General features: G+C 46.1%; 1 protein-coding gene across 1 annotated transcript in view; it reads right to left on the bottom strand.

The window, feature by feature from the left end:
• Positions 1 to 20268, bottom strand: part of ADAM12 (ADAM metallopeptidase domain 12) — a 328649-nt gene that overhangs the window by 111874 nt on the left and 196507 nt on the right. The window contains exon 4 of the mRNA XM_044236851.1: positions 9846 to 9924. Within this exon, the coding sequence (XP_044092786.1) occupies positions 9846 to 9924 (79 nt within the window). The remainder of the gene's footprint in view (positions 1 to 9845; positions 9925 to 20268) is intronic.

Consider the following 20268-nt stretch of genomic DNA (forward strand, 5'->3'; position numbering starts at 1 on the left):
CAGGTTTTCATCTGTGAAATGGGAGTGACCCTGACTGTGCAGGGCATTAGGGATCAAAGAAACGTCACACAGGGGAGCAGTCTGTGACGGGAAAGGCACTGCCATAGATCCCGAGCATGAAAATACACACTTTAAAACCCACTGTGCCCTCAACTCAACTTTCCTCTCTGCTAAACCCTAGCTCCGTGTGGTTTTGCTGAATGAGTGAGTGTGTAAAAGCAATGGACACACTGGAGAGAAGGGGGCTGATTTTCTCACACCCCCATGTGGGTTCCTAACTCCCAGCTCCAAATCCGCTCGCATGCTGGCTGGGGCTCTGCAGGACTGTGAACACGAGCAGGGCGGGCCTGAGGCGAGTCAGGTCGGAAGAGCAGATGTGGGTCAGTTACGGTCTTACCAGGACACACGCGTGTTAAGAACACGGCGCAGCACAGCGCGTCACCGGTTTTCCCGGCCACGGCCCACTTTCTCATCCTGCCATCCTGAGAGGAGGGGACTTCCAAAGCGAGGACGGTCCGGGGCGGCTGGGAACTGCTGGAGGCAGTGGCTAAAGCTGGCTCGCTTTTCTAAAGGCCTCACCGTGTGTCAGCTTCAAATGTCCGTTTCATGTTCACATTCACGGATGGTTAAGTGCTTCAGCTCAGATTTGAACCTGGGCCATCTGCCTCCCTGGCTTGTGATCCTGCCTCTAGACAGAAGGTTTCACTTGGAGCCATCCCTTCCCGACAACCTTGGAAAAGGGAAGTCACCCAGACTTGCGCTCCTCTGGGGACTCATTCCAGATTCTACCTGGGTTTGGCGCTTCCATGGTGTGGCTCCTAAAGTCTCCTTACCATGGGCGCATCGTGTCATCTGTAGTTGTACTGCATGCTCCCTGAGGACAGGGGCTGTGTCCTGCTCCCTTCTGTAGACTGCCACAAAGCCTGGGACCGTTACTGAGCTGCACTCGGTTGGGCTCCAGAACAATGTGCTTAGCAAACTCCCAGCGGGCCGGTCGGGCTTCCTCTCCCAGGCTCCAGGACTGAGGATAGCAGAACACGCCCTGTGCTCCCCCAGAAGCATACGCCGGGTGCCTCCTTGCAGATGAATGCTAGGCCCTTCCCTAATCCAGCTTGTTACAGTTTTCTAGACTAATCCCACTAACTACAGACGCCCCAGCCAGGAACATGTAACAGAGACCCTTTCGTGTTCTGTTCCAGTGGATCAGAGGCAGGATCGCAGTGGCCAGGAGCTCTGATGCTAGAGTCTGGCTGCACAGGCTTGAATCTTATCAGCTGTGGGTTTGCTCTAGTTATTTAACCCTCTATCTTAGATTCCTTATCTGGGTATAAAAATAGCAAACATTGATTTGTTGGGAGGACCAAACAACAAAACGTCTGAAAAGCACTTTACATCATGCCTTGCATATAGCTGACTTGATTTGAGCTGGCATACGGGCACTCCGCACACCCCTGTCGTGGGGCCAGCATCTGCGTGGGTGCCTCACACATGAGCAGGGAGGTGTGGCACCACCGAGGAATGTGCAGACTAGTCTAAGAAGTCCGGGTTTGAGTGAGGGGGTTTCAGGAAGCTACTGATGATTTATCAGAATCAGAATAAGGGCAACAGGGAGCAGCACACCTAGAGAGATGTTCTGGAAGGACTGGAGGAGTAGGGGCTGGACGGCATCTAGATGAGACTGGAAATGGAAAGAAGAGGTCAGGTGGCTGTGATGCCTCCTGGCTGGACAGAAGGCAGAGCCTGCGCCAGAACCTCAGAAGGGTCCTTGGACAAGGAAGGGGAAGAGAGGGAAGGTGCAGTGGGGCAGTGTCTCTGTGGGGTACCGGGGTGCCTCGGTCAGGGGAAGAACAGGGCAGCCTTCTGGGAAGAATACATAGGTTGGACAGGTGTAGACCACAGTGAAGGCAGGGAAATTCAACCCAGTTTAAAGCATTTCTTAGGAGTCTAATTACGAGCCTTGCTCCCACCTGCTAAATTTACGGGATATGAATGACCTGTGACTTTCCTCCTATATCCAGAGTCACCTTTTCATACGTTTCTGATGCTAACCATTGAGGAATAAAGTTGACTTCCTAATCCACTTGCCCTGACATGTCTAGTCCAAGCCAACTGCAGAGATTTGACTCCCCCCCCAACCTTTTTTTTTTAAAGAAAGGAAGAGAGAGCTGGGGGGTAGGGGCAGAGGAAGAGGGAAAGAGAGAATCTCAAGTCCACTCTGTGGAGCACGTGGAGCCTGACCCTGACCTCAACCCCACAACCCTGAGTTCATGACCTGAGTCGAAATCAAGAGTCAGACACCTAGCTGACTGAGCCCCGCAGGTGGCCCCAACTCCTTCTTGGGAAGGATTTGCCATGGAAATGGATGGGGTGTCACCCAAACAGTACTTTTGATCAGAATACTGGATTTCACACCGATCTGATGGCCAGCCACGGTTAACACTGACTCGTCTCCTACTGGCACCCGCCAAGCAAATGTTTTCATAAGTCTTTCCAAGAGAAACACATACAACAAAGGAACTTTCTGGGCACGGCTCGCGCGTCTAAGGTCAGACATCTCCCTTCTCCGTCTCCATGGCCCTGACCTCAGCAGCCATGTCCTCTCCCCTGGGCTTTTAGACTTTTCCAGAAGAGCCAGCTGCCTGATCTTGCCAAATCCCTGCTCTTGCTTTCTCTGATTACTCTTGGTGTTGTCACCGGCGGGTCCTTAAAAGCCTACACTGGTCCTGACACCCCCGAGGTGGAGACCTCTTATGCCTTCCCAGTGTTCCTCCCCGACAACCAAATGTATCACCATGGCCTCCAAAGCATCCACATTCCGGCCCCTGTCAAATTTAAACATGGTCCTGTGCCTGCCGGCAAAGCTCAGTCCCAGCCTGGACTGTCCCTCCCTCACCACCCCCTGGTTCCTGCTTCCTCAACCTTCCCATCTCAGTTCAAACACTCCTTCCTCCAGGAAGACCTCCATGATCCCTCAGACCAGATTAGGCCCCTCAGCCTTCTCTTCAGCGCACTTATCACGGATGTTGACTAGGTGTGAGATCCTTGGGAAAATGTCAGTTTCCTCCTTCTGGCCCCATGTGGGCCCCTCGTCTATATTCAACCCCTGCTGTACCCTCAGTGGGGGCCACAGAGCCTGGCATAGTGGCGGTTCTCAGCACATGGGCGGCAGATGGGGGCCTTCCCACCGGAGCCCCAACAACACTCGGGAGACGTTCTGGATGGTTCTGCTGGCCTCTCCGAGAGTTGTCTTCTGAGATGTGAGTAGCACAAATGTCATGTGCGCTGTCTCCCACAGGCCTTATTATAAGTAACAACATAAAAGATAATCTTCCCTCAGATGTGGCCAGCAAAGGATAAAACCACAAATATTTCAGCCTGTCAGGACAATAGAGAGATAAAAGACAAGCGATTAATTCCAAAATTAAAATCAGCCACTACTCAGCCTGTCAACCAGCTTATACTGATGGTGGAGAGATGAAATTTTTTAAAAAGAGGGTACCATAGCCAAAAGCCGTTCTTATTTTTATATAATCTTAAATTTAGGAAAATTCATTGTGTGCTGACTTCAGGGGATAAGAAGATGAGTCAGCACATTTCTTTTTTTGTTCTCCAGCCTGATTCAATAAAAACAAAACCCCAATGGCTGAGTCTGTCTCCTCACCATGAAAGACAAGACGAGGTCATGGACTCTGCTCAAGGGGTTTCTGCTGGAAGGACAGGCTGTCTAGGGCTGTGGGTTCTCTCGTGGGGAAGACTCTTCACTCCTTATCTTCATAGTAACATGGCTGAAGGCTCAGAGGAAGCAAAGGAAGAGGACCAAGTTGTTGCTGGGTTACAGGACAAGTTGTTCTCATTCTAATTGTATGAGCGATATGTGCTTGCTGTTTCTGGGGTCTTGGGGGTGCCGGTTAGCCTACCCTCCAACTGCTTTGCCTACAGGAGCTAGATTCAGGGTCAGAAGAAGATCAAAACACACCTTCAGCTTAATTACATTCAGAGAAAGGGGTTTCTGGTATATTCTGTTAAAGGCTACCACTTAGGTCTGGTTAGAACTGAGGCATGGGCAATTTCCAACCTTCATCCCTACCACTCCGTTCTTGCTAATCAAGCCTTGGGGCTCATCTCAGGGAGGCTGGGGCTGCAGAACACTTTTGCTGAGAATGCTCCATGGAGGGAGCGGGCTAGCCCCAGCCACCACTGACTGAGGGAGGGCACCAAGGCTCGACTCATGGCCCTTCCGGGCATGGGATCTCCCCGCTCCCCAATAAGCCGGGACTAGGGTTGTTGGGCCTGCTTACTCCTGCCCTCTTCTTCCTAAAAAAGACGCTTCCATGCAGAGGAGTGGGGGATGAGTAGAAGGACGGAGCAGACATTCACCTATCTCTACGCTGACCTTGCAGAGAAACAAGAAGAAAGAAAAACATAATCCTCCCACTCACCATATACACAGAAAAATCACAGAAAATAGAAAAATCCAGAGCCTCCCCACACAGAGATGGCCACTGTTAGCACCCTGGCATGCTTCCCTCTGGCTTTGTCTCTAAGATGGATACCTCTGTAGCCTACAGCCTGCACCGTCCGAGACCCCAACAGACCCAGCAGCTGCTTTAGTACTCTGTCTCTTCTTCTCTCTTATCATATTTGTCTTCCCACATGAGAAAAAAGGACAAAAATTGCCTAAGAAAAGGAAAATTAGTAAGGGGGGTTGAAACCAAAACCACGAATCTGGTAGAACAGCTTCGGGAGCGTATCTTACACATTCTGGCTGTGTCTGTGCGAGGGGATGGCCACTCACCCCCACGTACAACACGGAGGGGAGGACTGAAGCCTCCTGTCACTGTGACACTCTTTTTTCTGTTTCTATTTGAAACAGCACTTACAACTGTGAAGATCGCCTTCATGATCACCATAAAACATGTATTAAATGAGAGCATCCGAGGAGGAAAGAAGAGAAAAAACCGGAGAGTCAAGCGTGAAATGACGGCACCAATGTTTCTGTCTGAGGTTGATTCTCAGATCTTCATTTTTGACCCCCATCTTTCTCCTGGACTCTAGATCCATATACCAGCTGCCGACTGAACACCTTTACTTGGCTGTCTCATTACAGACTCAATGGGGACAAACCTGTCCTCACTGACCCCTCTGCGTTCCCAAACCAACAACTGCTCCTTAATGGTGCCAGTGACAAGACAAGGCCTGATGTTGGTGACAACCCCCTCATCCACTATCTTGTCTATTCTGTCTCTTCAGGTTTTCTTGACTCTGGCCAGTTCCATCCATTGCAAGGCCACTTCTGTGGGGAAAACCTTCATCAGCTACCTGAGATCCCTAACAGATTTTCTCGCCTCTGGTCTGTCAGCGATTCTGCCAATCTCACTTCCATTCGGCCATCAGAGACCCTTTCTAAAGTACAGGACTGACTATGCCATTCCCCTGCACGAAAACCTTCTAAAGCTTCCAATTTTCTGTAAGGTCAAGTCAAAACTCTTTAGCACCAAAGGGTTTTATACCAACTTTTCCCTTCTGTACTCATTTTTGGAGACTTAAATGTCATTTTCTTAATGAAGCGGCCTCCAATGAGCTAAAACTAACCACTGCCTTGATAATGTTCCAATGGTAGCAATTTTATTAACACATAAGTATTTCCAAGTTTTTAAAGCACTTTACTCTGTGAGTAGAATATATATGCTGAAAAATACGTTTTAGTCAACTCATGCCCCCAAAGCCCAACTGTCAGCACTCAGAAGGTGGTTAATTAGTGAGCAAATGGGTAAATGGATGAACGGATTCTGGGGGCATCAACCACGACACTGAAGTGGCTGCGTGAATGTTTTGGAAAGTCTGGTCTGTGCAAGGTGCTGAGTGAGGCTCTATGGGAATAGAAAATAGATATAAGAAATTTTCCCCAACCATAAGAACTCTTATGGTTCTTATGAGTTCTTATAATATACGTAAAATATATTATGGATTATATTTGAAGAAATAATATCAGTTATAATAATACTTTTCATCTAGATATAGTAATACAATAAATTACATTATCAGATACATAGATGTCAAACTCTCTTTGCATTCCTTAGATGAGTACCATTTGGTCACAAAGTAGTTTTCAAAATATGTGCTGGATATGATCTGTAAATATTTTATTTAGGATTTTTGCAACTATGTTCATAATATAATATTCATATTGTGGATGGTCTTTTTCTGACTTTTGTAGTTCCTCTCTTCTCCCTTAAAAAATTTTAAAAAAGTTCAAAGGGACTATTTTTTTTTTTATAGGTTTGGCAAGTTACCTCATAAAATATTTGGGTCTGATGTTTTTTGGGGGAGGGTGGATTTTAAAAACTTTATTTTTTATTTATTTTCTTTATATAGTTATATTTACATTTTTGTTTCACCTTGAACAGCATTAAGAATTTACATTTTTAAGAAAATGGTTAGTAATGTTGATAGCATCCCTGTGATTCTCAACAATATCTGTATGGCAAGAGTTACGGCTATCTTGGTGTTCCTAATACTACTGTTGGGAAATCTTTCTTCTTGATTAGACTTGTGTTTTATTCATTTTATTAATATTTTCAAAGAACCATCTTTTGGCTTGATTCTCTCAATTTTGGGGGGAGGGTCTTCCTTTTCATTAATTTAAGCCTACCCTTCAAAATCTTGCTTTCTGAGAGCGGTATGGTTAACTCTCCCTCTCTAGTTATGGATTTGTCAGTTTACTATAATTCTTTTGATTACTGCTTCACAGGTTTTGAGGCTATTTTATTAGTACACATAGGTTCACAGTTATTCAGTTATTTTACCATTCTTTGGAATTGCTCCTTTTATCATTAAGTAATCAACCCCTTTATCCATAATAATGCCTTTTTATTTTTTTGCTTTAGGATTTAGCCCATCAGATATTAATGCTACAACAGCAACTTTCTTTAGGTTAATATTTGTCTACTATTTATTTTCTATTCCTTTCACGACCATTTTGTATTTTGAGTGTGAATCTTGTAAAAATTATGTGGCTGGATTTTAAGTTCTAAGCAGATAATCTGTTTTTACTTTAACAAACAGATTCATTCTATTTACATATAATTAGATTAATATGTTTGCTCATTTTTATGTACTTATTTTGTGTTTTACATTTACTCTGCTTTTCAAATCCTTTTGCTTCTTTCCTGCCCTCTACTGAGCTGATATACTATTTTTGTTCATCATAGATTATTTGGGATTAAACATTCTGCTTTTCCATTCTTTTAAGGGTCATACTTAAATTTGCAAGTTATTTATCAAAATCTAAAGTAAACATGGATCTGTATTATTCTCAAGTACAATACAAATTCTTAAATTGTTTTAAATCTATTTGCTCATCTTGTCTTAAAACATCCAAATTTAGTCACTATTGTTGCAATTTTTATCCTAAATAGCTTGCTTAGATCTACTCACATGCGATCATTCTGCTTACTGTGGCCTCTGATGTCCCAGCCTTACCCCTTGTGTTCCATTTCTTTCTTCCTGCAAAAGCCTTTGATAGATACTTCGTTAGAATTTAAGAGCAGTAAATTCTCTTATCTTTGTGTGCAAGTGCATCTTACTATTATTTTTGTGATTTTCCGTCGGCTTTCTGAAATTTTAATTTTGTAGTTGCTGACAAGTCTGCTGTTGGTTCGACTGTCATTTCGCACAAACGTCTCTTTTCTCTCAGGCGGTTTTACGGTTTCATCCTTGCTGGTGTGCAGTTTCAGCACAAGCCTTCCTGGAGGGAATTTATTTTTCTTCTTCCTGCTTGGGACGCATGTCTTTCTTCAATTCCAGGACACCCTCATCACACTCTGTTTAAACACTGCGGTGTTTTTTCCCACTTTCTTTCTTTCTGTATCTTCACTCTGGAGTTTCTTTTTTCAAAAAATAGATTATATTGATTTATTTACTTTAGAGAGAGAGGGCACGAGTAGGGGGAGGGGCAGAGGGAGGGAGAATCCTGAGCGGACTCCGCGCTGGGCGTAGAGCTGGAGGCGGGGCTTAATCTCATGCCCCTGAGATCCCAGCCTGAGCCAGAATCAAGAGTGGACACTCCACTGACTGAGCCACCCAGATGCACCTTCACTCTGGAATTTCTATTAGGTCTATTCTGTTGTCTTTACCATTTTCTCTGATTTCTCTATTATCTTGCATTGTCAGAGGTGCTGATTCTCTTGCTACTCCTGTTCACCAATGCTCACTTACAGAGGTTTTTCTCACAGTGTGTTTTGTAATTTTGATTTGGGACTCATCATTGTTCTTTGGTTTTGGGGTCTCGTGGTCTGAGCTGTAGAAATATCTCTACAGAATTATTTTGGGTGGCTTCAGCCCAGGGGACCCCAGATTGCTAATGTGGGGCCAATCATAGCCTAACTGATTCCACTGTATTTTTGGGGTCAATATATTGACTGGGAATTACATTTCCATACAGGTATTAGAATGAGACACTAGTCCACTGCACCACAAACATACTTACAAGGCTAGCTGGGGTTTCAATTTCTCTATTTTTTATGGGCATTTTCTTCAATTCGGGATACCCTGAGACAATTCTCTTTGTTGTCTCTTCTCTGGACCAGAGTTTTTCTTTTTCCCTTTTTCACAGAGGAAGCATCTCTCTGGGGCCCAGCTTCTGTGGGACTCTCAGCTGTAGGTGCTCCCACTTCTCTTGCCCCAAATTCCAAGCACAGGTCGCCCTTTGAGGTATGAGCCCAACTCACCAACCTACTGCTCCAAGCTCATGTCCCCTCCTTGTTTCTGCCTCCAGGGGTTTCTTGGATTCTCTTTTAAGCTTGACCAGGTTTCAAAAAAAGTTCATAGATGGTTATATTTTATCCAGGACTTCTATGTGCTTTCTTCGGGCTGGAAGGTCAGTATCAGGTCATTCCACCAAATTGCTATGAGTTTGAAGGTACCAATTTGCTTGCTTTGTGCCAAACACGTGATAAAGAAAACAAGCCTTGGTATCGTTCAAAGAAGGGAGAGATCCCTGCCGCTACTCGGGGCTGCTTGACAACAATTCAATGCAAATGTAAAGCCTTCCTCTAAGCTAATTCTTTTTAAAACAGATATCCAGATTTTTTTAAAAGTCCTAGTTCTCAGAAGGCTGCAACTCTCTTTAAATCCCTATACTCACACACACAGGCTGAGCGAGCACAGAGGGTACCCAGGAAGCACTTGTTAAAGGATCAGATAGAAGTAGCCTCTTGTCTCAGTTACACATAAAACTCCAAATATCAGGGAAGCTAAAAGGTGATAAAGGTCATATTATAGTAAGAATCATGATATAGAACCATATTGTTTATGGAGGATTTATTGTTTCTATAAATAAATGGCTTATACCTTTATTTATGGTAAATACACTTATAAGAGTTAGGTTTCATTTCTAATAAGTAGGATACATTTATAGGTTCACTAGAATCAATTTTCCTTTGAATGTCTTCATTCAAAAAGAAGCGTGTGCCCAAAACACAAGACACTTAAAGTGTAACACAGTGAAGTTCAGCCCAGGCTCCCTCGAACTTAGGCTTTTCAAGCCACCTTGAACTTAAGCGAGGTTTTCTAGAAAGGGTTTGCCTAGCTGAGCATCCCCCCTAGTGAGTAGAAGGTGGTTTCAAGGTCAGCAACACCTCATAGGCCTGCCCTGGCACAAAGCTGGCCAAGGCCAAGCTTTCCTGGAGCTGGGACGCAGTGCCCAAACCCTGAGTGGTGCACAGGCTCTTGGTGGGATCTAAGTGAAGAATCCGGGTGTGTGCCTTTGCTAGGAGGAAAGAGCTGCGAAGTGCAAACCCAGATTGGATAGCGCAAGATCACGGGGGTCTACTTGCTGGACTTACCGTGTGATTTCGACTGAGGGAGATGTCAGTACCATCTTGCAGATAATGAGTTTCTGTGAAACTGCTAGCAAGGAGACCTCTGTGGAAAAATAAAAACAACAGGAAAAGATGAGTGTAGCATCGTACTGGTATGTTGCTTGTGAGTTTCTAGGCCACAGGGCGGCCGGCCTCTGGCCCATCCTCATTTCACAGATGACCCAATGCAGTCCCAAAGGACCTTCTACCTATTCAGGAAGGAGTCAGGAGACCCAGACAGGGGGATCCAGACATGTGCTCGGAACAACATGTGCACACTACACGGGGAGCCCTCCCTCACTCTCTGACCTCATTCCTCCCAAACACTCCCAGGCATGTGTTCCCCCAGGAACAGAAGCACACATGTGTACACGCAGTGGGAACGTGCACAGAACACACACTCTTCTGCAAATCACACGTGCAGATTTCCAGCCTGGGGGACTTAACCTGCCTGGCAGTCAGCAGGCTCTCCCATCTAGAATCAATGGTGGCACCACCTGTTGGGAAAATAATGCTGGGTCCACAATATTGCGCCTGCTGATACCTCCTGGCGTGAGAGAAACAGCTATTGATGGGAACATGTCAAAGAAGAGAAGAAGAGTTCAGAACAACAATGAAATGCTCAAAGCGTTGCTACAGAGGCTGAGGAAAAATGATTTCGGACACACTGAAATATTGAATTTTTAAGATAAATGAAAGGCAGAGAAAAAGCCCTCTTTATCCTAACTAAAATTGTACGTGGTCTACTAGATCTTCATCGATGAGAGTAAAGCCTGAGTTTCTTTAGGTTTTCAATTATTTAGCGATTTCTTTTGTAATATGCGTTATTTTATTCTTTTTTCAACAGAACTGTGACAAATGGTTCCTGTACGCCTACTATGTGCGAGGTGCTGTGCTAGCTGTGAGGGTACATCGGTAAATAAGGACACGGTGGCCTGGTGGGGTGACAGAGGAGACACCACCCAGCGTGGGAAGGGCTGCCGCAGAGGTAGGCAGTCTCACTGGGTGAACGGAACGTGGCGGGGGGTGTTGCCGAAGGAGATTTTGCACAGGAAGCCTGACGCTGGGGCAGCAGCTGGCCAGACAAAGGAGGCGTGGGAGGACAAGGGAATTCCAGGTGGGGGACGGCAAGGCCAGGAGACCTACGGTCTGAAATCCGGGGAGCCGGGCTGGTGCGAGACAGGGAAGGAAGGGTCCGTGTACATGGAGCCTGGGTGGTACCTGCTGGGGTGATGAGGATTGAGGACTGTCGTGTGTACTGGACTTTGCAGGAGGTGCGGTGCCTGCCGGGGGGCGGGGGGGCTGTCTCCCTGCCCCCCAGCCTTCAGAAAATGCACTTCGCCCCACTGGTTGTGCTGGGAGTCGCTCCACTTCCCATCCAGAGATAAACCTGGGATCCAAGTGAGCCATCGGGGAACCTTCCCTACAGCATGCCAGAAGCGGGGCCTCTGGGGAGCAGCCTCACCTCCTTGTTCGCAAAACTCCAGAAATACACTCACTGGGCTTCCCTCAGCTGGTCCCCTGCTTTCTGAGGATCCTCCCCAGGGGACCACGCCATCACTCGGCTCTGGCAAAGGGGAGAAAGGGGAAGGCTTTCCAGGTGTGCAGGGACCGACATTGCCTCTCTCCTTCCCCGGTAAAGCCTGTCCTTGGGTTCAGCCGGCTCGAGTTGGGTTTTGCAACCAGAGCAAACGGGGAAGAGACAGAAGTCAGAAGCTGTGGACGCAACAGATGAGGAGCCCTTCCTCACAGTCCGTCCCCCAGCTTCTCTCACAGCCACGCCCAGAACTGGAAGCAATCTCCCTGTTCTACATGAATTTTGATATATTTAGGATAGGCCCAGCCTCAGTCAGTTAAACCCACAGAGTGGTCTGATTTGTGCTCTACTTACCAGTGAATGTTGGAGAAGCGTGTGCCCAAAACACAAAGCAGACGATCTCTCAGACTCACTGACAAAGGTACGTGGATCCTTCTGTACGTCCCCCCACAGCCCGCGCCCCCTACTCTGCACAGATCATGCTGGGCGAGGTTAACCCCCTGCTGCTTTTGGTCTCAAGTCCTCTAAGTATCCCTCCTGTGAGCTGTCAGAGGACCCTCTGGACAGGCTCACTGCCAGGGAGACTGCAGCCCTGCTGGGATGGGCAGCGGCAGGTGGGGGAGGTGTGGGAGGCTGGTGGCCTAGACCAGGAGCTGTAGGGGAGGCCGAGAGGATGGGGACAGCAAAGGTCAATGAATCTTTCCAGAGTCTAGTTCTGAAGGGAAGCAGAGACATGGGGTGTGAAGTCAAGAGGCAGGGGCTTGAGGGGAGAACATCATGTAAAGGGATGGGCTGGAGAAATGGGGATGGAGAGGAGGCAGAGCAAAGCCTCGGGAGTCAGAAGGAAGATGCTTAGAGCACAGGGGTGAGCGAGGAGGAGCCCAGCCGGCCTCAGGTAGGGCCTGTAGCAGCTTAGTGCTCCTGGTGAAGGAGGGGCTTGGTTGGCTCCAAGTCACAGAGAGAGGAGAAAAATAAAAACGTAATATAATTCAAGTTATATTATTATTACTTACATTATTTACTGTTTGCTCATCATTTTATTATTCTGCTTACATTGTTTAGTATTTTAGTAATTCCAGATCCCTATTTTGAAGGAACCTAATGCTAAGAGGAGTCACACACACAGGAATTTGCAGAGAGGTGATTTTTAATCCAAAGAGATACAATTTTAAGGCTTTCTAACCGAAAGCTGGTTTGAATGGATGTCCAAGGAGAAGACTCACTTCATGTATGAGAGACATGGAAAATCTGCCAGGAAGGCCAGGAATTGGAGAAGATGAGCTTTTCATAGACAACAGTCTATGAAACAGTCTCGGGGACCAGAGGGATTTGGGGGTATACCAGCAGAAAGATTAATTGTAAGGTTTTTAAAACGTGACTCTTTACAGTAATACAAAGGCCCATGAACAACTTCTGCCTTTAAAAACCTACTGCTTCATTGCACTACTAGGTATTTATCCAAAGGATACAAATGTAGCGATTCAAAGGGGCACCTGTACCCCAGTGATGACAGCAGCAATGCCCACAATAGCCAAACTGTGGCGAGAGCCCAGATGTCCATCGACAGACGAATGGATCGAGAAGATGAGGTGTACATATGCAACAGAATATGACTCAGCCATCAAAAAGGATGAAATCTTGCCATTTGCAACGCTGTGAATGGAACTAGAGGACATTGTGCTAAGAGAAATAAGCCAGTCAGAGAAAGACAAATACCATATGATTTCACTCATGTGTGGGATTTAAGAAACAAAACAGAGGAACGTAGAGGAAGGGAAGGAAAAATAAAATAAGATGAAACGGGGTGGCAAGCCATAAGAGGTGCTGAACTCCAGGGAACAAACTGCGGGCTTGGAGGGGAGATGGGTGGGGGATGGGGTCCCTTGGGGCCGGGCATGAAGGAGGCACGTGATGGAATGAGCCCTGGGTGTCATATGCAACTGATGAATCATTAAATTGTATCCCTGAAACTAATACCATGTTAGGTAAATTGAATTTAAATAAAGAATTTTAAAAAATGCTACTGCATTTCCTTATTGTCCTGATGTCACTTAAACAGAAATACCACCTCAGTCGTACTCTGAGCTCTGAACTGCGTCACTGCGGTTCCCTTTATTGAAAGAGGGAGAGCTGGCTGCTGAGTCCTGCCCGAGCATGTCCCCTGAAGGAGGGGTGACCCTCCTTTCTGAGGTTTTTCTCATAGAATCTGGGAAAGAAATGGTCTGGAGCACAGGCGCAGGGACAGCACCGTGGGTGTTAACCTTCTCAAAGGGAGGGCGGCACACAGAGCCGACGCTCAGGCTCCACGGGCATGGCCGGCACTCTGAGCTCAGGGGGGCTGGACCGGCTCATGCCTCAGTTTCCCATGAGGGGCTGGGATAGGAGATGGAGGGCTGCTGGCTGGCATGGCCTCTGGGGCCCCTCTGCAATGCTCAAGCCATGGGTCTGTGCTTCCACATGGGGCTCGAGGAACTGGGGGTCCCTGGGCCACACGCTGCACAATAGGACCCATCCCACTCTCTGTGCTGACCTCCTCTCATCGCCAGACCGTCCACCTCATGCTTCCCTCAGGCTGCGAGGAGCTGAGGGCAGTGATGGGCCAGTCCCGACCCCACTTTGGGGTCATGCACTCTCCTGCTTAAAGCCAGAGATGCCTCCCCCCACGCCTTCCATGCTCTCCCAAGTTCTCACAACCTTACCCCCCCAACACACCGTGACTGCTTGTGACTCAGTCTACCCCAGGCAATGCTGCTTCCTGGTATGTTCTAGAACATTTCACACCCTCTCCCACGTAGGGCCTTTGTATTTGCCCTGCTCTGTGCCTGAACCATCCTCCACGTGATTTTTCACGGGGTTGGCTCCTTTTCATCGTTCGGGTATTAGTTCAGTGTCTTGCCGGGGGTTCTTTCCTGACCATCTCCCTGGAAGTGGCCTCCATCCTCACCACTCCCCCCATCATAGAACGCCTCTGGTTTCCTTACTTGTCTGCGTCCCCCAGTCCAGGCCCTGTCCCAAGCCCTTTATATGCACCTCATTGAATCCTGATAGTGCCTAGTATCTGGCTCTGTGGTTTCGATCCCATTTTTACCCCAATTTAAACAAGGAAACTGAGACACTGGGAGTTTAAGCGACCCACCCAGGAGCACACCTGGTTTTGGTGTGAACCTGCGCTCTTAACCACTATGGGGCACTGTCTTCACAGGCCGCCCTGGAGATGGTGCACTGACTGGCCGCAGGTGCTGGCTGAGCGCTGGATAAGTGCATGTCAAGGGGAAAAAGAGACGGACGACCGGGCGGGCGGGCGAATGACTGGATTTCAGGAAGGTGCTGCAGGCAGAGTCTTTTTGCCTAGGGCTACCCCCACCCAACCAGGTGTTCGTGTTTCATGTCTTTCTTAGCGACCATGACTTCCTGAGGAACCATAGCTAAAACTGAGAATGTGCTCACTCGAGGCTTTCTAAGATGTGTGTCCAATTCAAAAGGGCTAGAAGTCAAAGGTCCCTTGAGAAAACAGAGAGGCAGTAGGATGATGGCCATATTGGAAATGCAATAGCAATGGGCCCATTTCCCTTAGATTTCCCCAAGGAGAAAATCCAATTAGATGCATGCTCTGTGTCAGCAAATGAAAACAGAAGGTGAATGCATAATTTCATGAGAACGTTCCTTTTCTCTGGTTGTTAGATGAACTAACTGCTCTAACATGGAATTCTGTTCTTCTCTACACCAGAAAATAAAATGCCAGGCGTTGATTTTGGTATTTTCCATACGTTTTGCTATTATAAGTGATTCCTCAATATTCGCATTTAATATGTACTGTGCTGGACATCGGGAATGAGACCGCCCTCAAACTCACCATCTGGTGAAGGACAGACCCAGAGGGTGATGAGAGCTCTGTGATGGGAGATACGCCCAAAGCACTGGGGGAGTTCAAGGAAAGGCTTCCAACCCAGAAGCCAGCCTGAGGGAGGTGGTACCACATGAAAGATGGGGAAGAGGAAATCAAGTAGAGAGAGCATAGTGACCTGGGAAATGGAGAGAAATGAAGAAGAGAAGAGTCGAGATAAGGGTAACCACATTCTCAAAGGCACAGAGAGCACAGGAGGCGTGTGCTAGTGGGGGATGGGCACAGGAAGCAGCTTTGTGGAGTTGCAGGGTTGGGGTGTAGAATGTGTAGTAGGGAGACACATGTGCTCAGAGGGGCAGGCTGGGGACTAATCCTACAAGTTGCAAGTGTTGCTGACTTTATTCCATGCAACGGGGAGCCATTAAAAATGGCTGTGATCTGAGCAGACACAAGCTTTGGAGAAAAAGGTCATTCTGACAGCCATGTAGATAACATTGGGGGAAAGCAACAGGGTGCCTGGGGGCTCAGTCAATCAAGCATTCGATTCTTGATTTCAGCTCAGGTCTTGTTCTTGCAGTTGGGAGTTCAAGTCCCCACTGGGCTCCACACTTGGCGTGGGTGGGGGGGGGAGGAGAAAGAAACAAAGGCAGCAGGAAGCTAGTGTGAGCCTTCAAACAAATGACCAGACCAAGATATGAGACTTCAGGATGGGAAATTCAGACAAGGGCACAGAATTAGGAACTTGAGTTGACCAGTGAGATGGGTAGCACATGCAGGAGGCAAAGGAGACAGTGAGGTCTGTCTTGGCCATGTCAAATGTCAGGTACCTGGCAGTCGTGGTCGTGCATGTCCTCGCAGCAGGTGACTCCCTGAGTCTAAGGTTTAGGAAGTGGTTGGGAGCAAAGATGGAGATGGAAACACCTAGACAGCACACGCTCTGTTGATCGGAGAACAGGTACAATCTTGTATTTTCCAGTTGAGCACTCTATTTTCTGAGTTCAAAGTCTTTGGATCTATCTGGCTAGAAATGATCACTTACGATTTACATTAGAACACTGTGATATAGTGTTCTTCTAAAATGTCTTACCTTTCTGAAATGATTTGTATACTGAAATTTTAAAAATTACCCCAAAATTGCCTTTTTAAGTTAGGATTGAAATGATTCCACTCTAAATTTACTATTATATAATTTAATTCTGTACTTTGAACGATACGAATTTCATCAAAGTGGCACATTTTATCCCCCAAAGCATAAGAGAGCAGTAAGAAACACCTGCTTATTTTTATTTCTGGAATCACTTTCTCCGTCCTTCATCCACTAACATCTCTCCAGTGTTCCACCGGGACTCTCTTAGGGGCCTCTCCTTGCTCAGCTTTGTTTCTCGGGGACTCGTCTTCTCCCACTTTGGGTTGGGCTAAAGGGCAGAAACTGTATCCCTCAGCTAGCACAATGCCTAGCACACCGGAAGTACTTAATAAATAAACGGTGGCAAACACAGAATCATTAGAACAGAGAAGAAACCCATTTGGACAGAATGTGTTTAGACTAATTGGATCAATTAAAAAGAAAAGCAAAATGGCTCTAAATTGTGGTAACTGATCTTGGAGGGGGTCTGCGGTGAGGGACAGTCACATTCACTCCCTTATTATTTCAAGAACTCTAAATGCCATCACGTCATCAAGACCAACCCTGACAACTTGTCACCAATTTCAATTTCAGGACTGCTTAAATGAGGGAAGAGAATCTAAGAGATTGGCATCAATTATTTAGAACACGAAAAACCCGTTGATGACATGTCAACTTTTTTCTATTATTTCTTTGAAGACTATGCATACGGTTTAAGGGTTTAATTATGGTGCACAGCACAGTCATGCGAGAGCATCACAAGACAGCTCTTGTGTGGGCCACACTCGCAGGCGCCACAGACACTCGGCAGTTACATCGCACACGTACTCACCCTCTCTCTAGCAAACCCGTTTGGTATTCATAGCACCCAGCCCGGTCTTTTGCTGAAGATTTACTTCGCTACAAGTTATTATTCCGCAAATTACCAAATGATTCATATATAAATTTGGGTAATGGTTTTCTTTACAAGAATTTGAAAATACAGCTCTGAATACGTTCTTATGAGGAATAAACCATCTGGAGCTTCAACAGGGTATAACACGTAATAGAAACCATAATTAAAAACCATGATCAGGATCTTCCCAGTTACTAAAGTGAATATCCTTTATTGAAAATGATCTATTCCTCAACCAGAGCTAAGTAAATAGAAAAGATCAAGAGGAAAACCAATATACATATTGGTTACAATTGTAACCAATTACATATACAGACTGGATGTTTCAGACATGGAAAGAACCCCTTCTAGTCTTCAGTGAAAACCCCACGGTGGCTGGAGTCACGGGACTCCCCATGCTCCTAGCCTTGGCTCTTCTGGCCTCTTTGATGGAGAGAGCAGACAACTGAATTATTCTTGATAAAGACAGTGCACTGAGGTATGAAGTAAGAGATGGAAAATGAAAACCAAGAAAAAGAATCCGAGACCTGCCGTCTTCTATGTCTCGGCTCTGCTTGAACGTCCTTCAGAGCCTCATCCTTGCAAATACTTAGGCTTCTTGTTTTCCTTGTAGGAAAAGTCATCCTGGCAAACAAACGATGCTCTCAGTTCTTGATTTGGGAAGTGAAAGGAAGAAAAGCCCCATCACCATGGCCATTTATGACTTGTCATCTTCACCAGCAGTGCCATCTCCCTGCTGATGTTCGCTCATCAAGAACTTTATGTTGGCAGAGACCCTGTAGTGTAGGGGCTGTTACCATTTGCCCAGCAAGGAAGACGGAAACACACAGAGAGGTTAAGGGACTTGTCCAAAGCCACACAGCCACACCAGTGGAGACTGAACTTGGTTCCCTTTGGCTCCAAAGTCCCCCTCATTCTAACCATGGTCAACCCTGCTTTGCCAGGAAGAAATCTCAGCACAAGATTCTTAAGGTTTGAAAAATAAGGAGCAGCAAATCATATTGTATCTTCTCCTGAAATAATTGTTTCCACCCTACAAAATGGGGCTTATGCTGTTTCTCATAGCACTTCATTCAATTTAGCTACAAAATTCAAATTATTTTTGGTTATAATTTTGGTATTTGGGGTCCTAACTATTTCTAGCTGTACAACTGTAAGAACAATGAAGCATTTACATCGGATGTTCTTTTGTTATTCTCTATTTGCAAAAATACTCAGAATGATTAAGCAACTTTTTCCCCCTAGAATTAAAAAAAAAAAATTCCCTTTCCCCAGCTCTTTCTCATTTAGTTTCACTAACTATAATAAATAAAACTGTTGAGACAGCATTTCGGAAACAGTAAGGGACAATTAACTTCCTTGCAAAATAATCCTTAATGTACTGCTTCCATTTTGTCACAAATACACAGACTTTTGGGTCAAATCATAGGGCGTTGACTCTGAGGTATGTGATTCCCGTCCCTTGGGGTTCTTCAGATGACCCCATCCACCCACAAAGTGAATGGATTACATGAGCCATCAGGGACGGCTGTAGACTCGACAGATGGAGGGAGGCGTGGCTTCCAGGTGAGACGTGAGGGCAGGGGAAATATGAAGGGCTCCTGCCGCTGCTGCTCCCCAGCTTCATTCTACTTGGGCCTGAAAAGTCGTCAGGCTACTCTTCTCCTCTATTACGTGGCTACCTGTGTTTCCAGTGGGTCTTTGTTTCTTAAAGATTTATTTATGGGGTGCCCAGATGGCTCAGTGGGTTAAGCCTTTGCCTTTGACTCAGGTCATAATCCCAGGGTCCTGGGATTGAGCCCTGCATCGGGCTCTCTGCTCAGCCGGGAGCCTGCTTCCCCCTCTCTCTCTGCCTGCCTCTCTGCCTACTTGTGATCTCTCTCTCTCTCTGTCAAATAACTAAGTAAAATCTTTTAAAAAGTAGAGATTTATTTACTTATTTTAGAGAGGAGTAGTGGGGGAGGGGAAGGGCAAAGAGAGAGGGAGAGAGAATCTCAAGCAGACTCCTTATTGAGCAAGGAGCCTGACATGGGGCTCGATCCCAGGACCCCGAGATCGTGACCTGAGACGAAGTCAAGATGCTTACCGGCTGAGCGGCTCAGGCATCCCTCAATGTATTTTGAACGTGGGCTTATTAGCTGCTCGGGGTGGTTCTTGATGGGATAGGACTGTCTTCATAGCATGAGATTTATCAAGTTTAATTAACATATTTTTAAAAAGATTTTATTTATTCATTTGACACAGAGAAAGGAGTACAAATAGGCAGAGTGCAGACTGAGGGAGAGGGAGAAAGAGGCTCCCCTCTGAGCAGAGAGCCAGAGGCAGGGCTCGATCCCAGGACCCTGGGATCACAACCGAAGCCAAAAGCAGACACTTAACCCACTGAGCCACTTGGGTGCCCCCAGTTTAATTAACCTTTTTTTTTTTTTTTAAGAAAAATAAGGCTGTTAAATAGGAAAAGTTGGAAACCCAGCAAACCATCCATTCTGAAGGTAAATAAAGACCCCTAGTCACTTTTTGCAGATAAGATTGCAAGAATAGATTTCCTAAGTTAGCTTACATGGTCCCCTTCAAACATTTCTGCCCACATAGGTAAAAAAGCTAATTTTTTTAAAGTTTTAAAATTTTTTCTTCTTTTGAAAAATAAATTGGTTGTGACAGCAGAAGCAGTAGCTAACATTCGTTTGAACTCCTACTAAGCAAAAAGCACTTTATATGCATTATTTAATTTTTACAACAATCCTAGTGGGCTGATTCCTGTTTTGAGATGAGGAAACTAGGATCATGTAGAGGTTCAGTGACTTGTTCTAGGGTTGCCCAGCTGGAACCGGGCAGACTGTCTGACTTCAGAGCCCAAGATCATATTGCTATGCTTACATTTGCCTTTACTGGTCATCTTTCTTTCAAGGGACATTCCATTTAATATGCAAATTCCTGACTCTGAAAATAATTGTAGTTTGTTTTGTTAGTTTGTAGTTAGTTTGTTCAGTAGACCGAAACTACAAT

The sequence above is a fragment of the Neovison vison genome, chromosome 2 (genome assembly GCF_020171115.1).
Source record: "Neovison vison isolate M4711 chromosome 2, ASM_NN_V1, whole genome shotgun sequence".
In the NCBI taxonomy this organism is placed as follows: Eukaryota; Metazoa; Chordata; class Mammalia; order Carnivora; family Mustelidae; genus Neogale; species Neogale vison.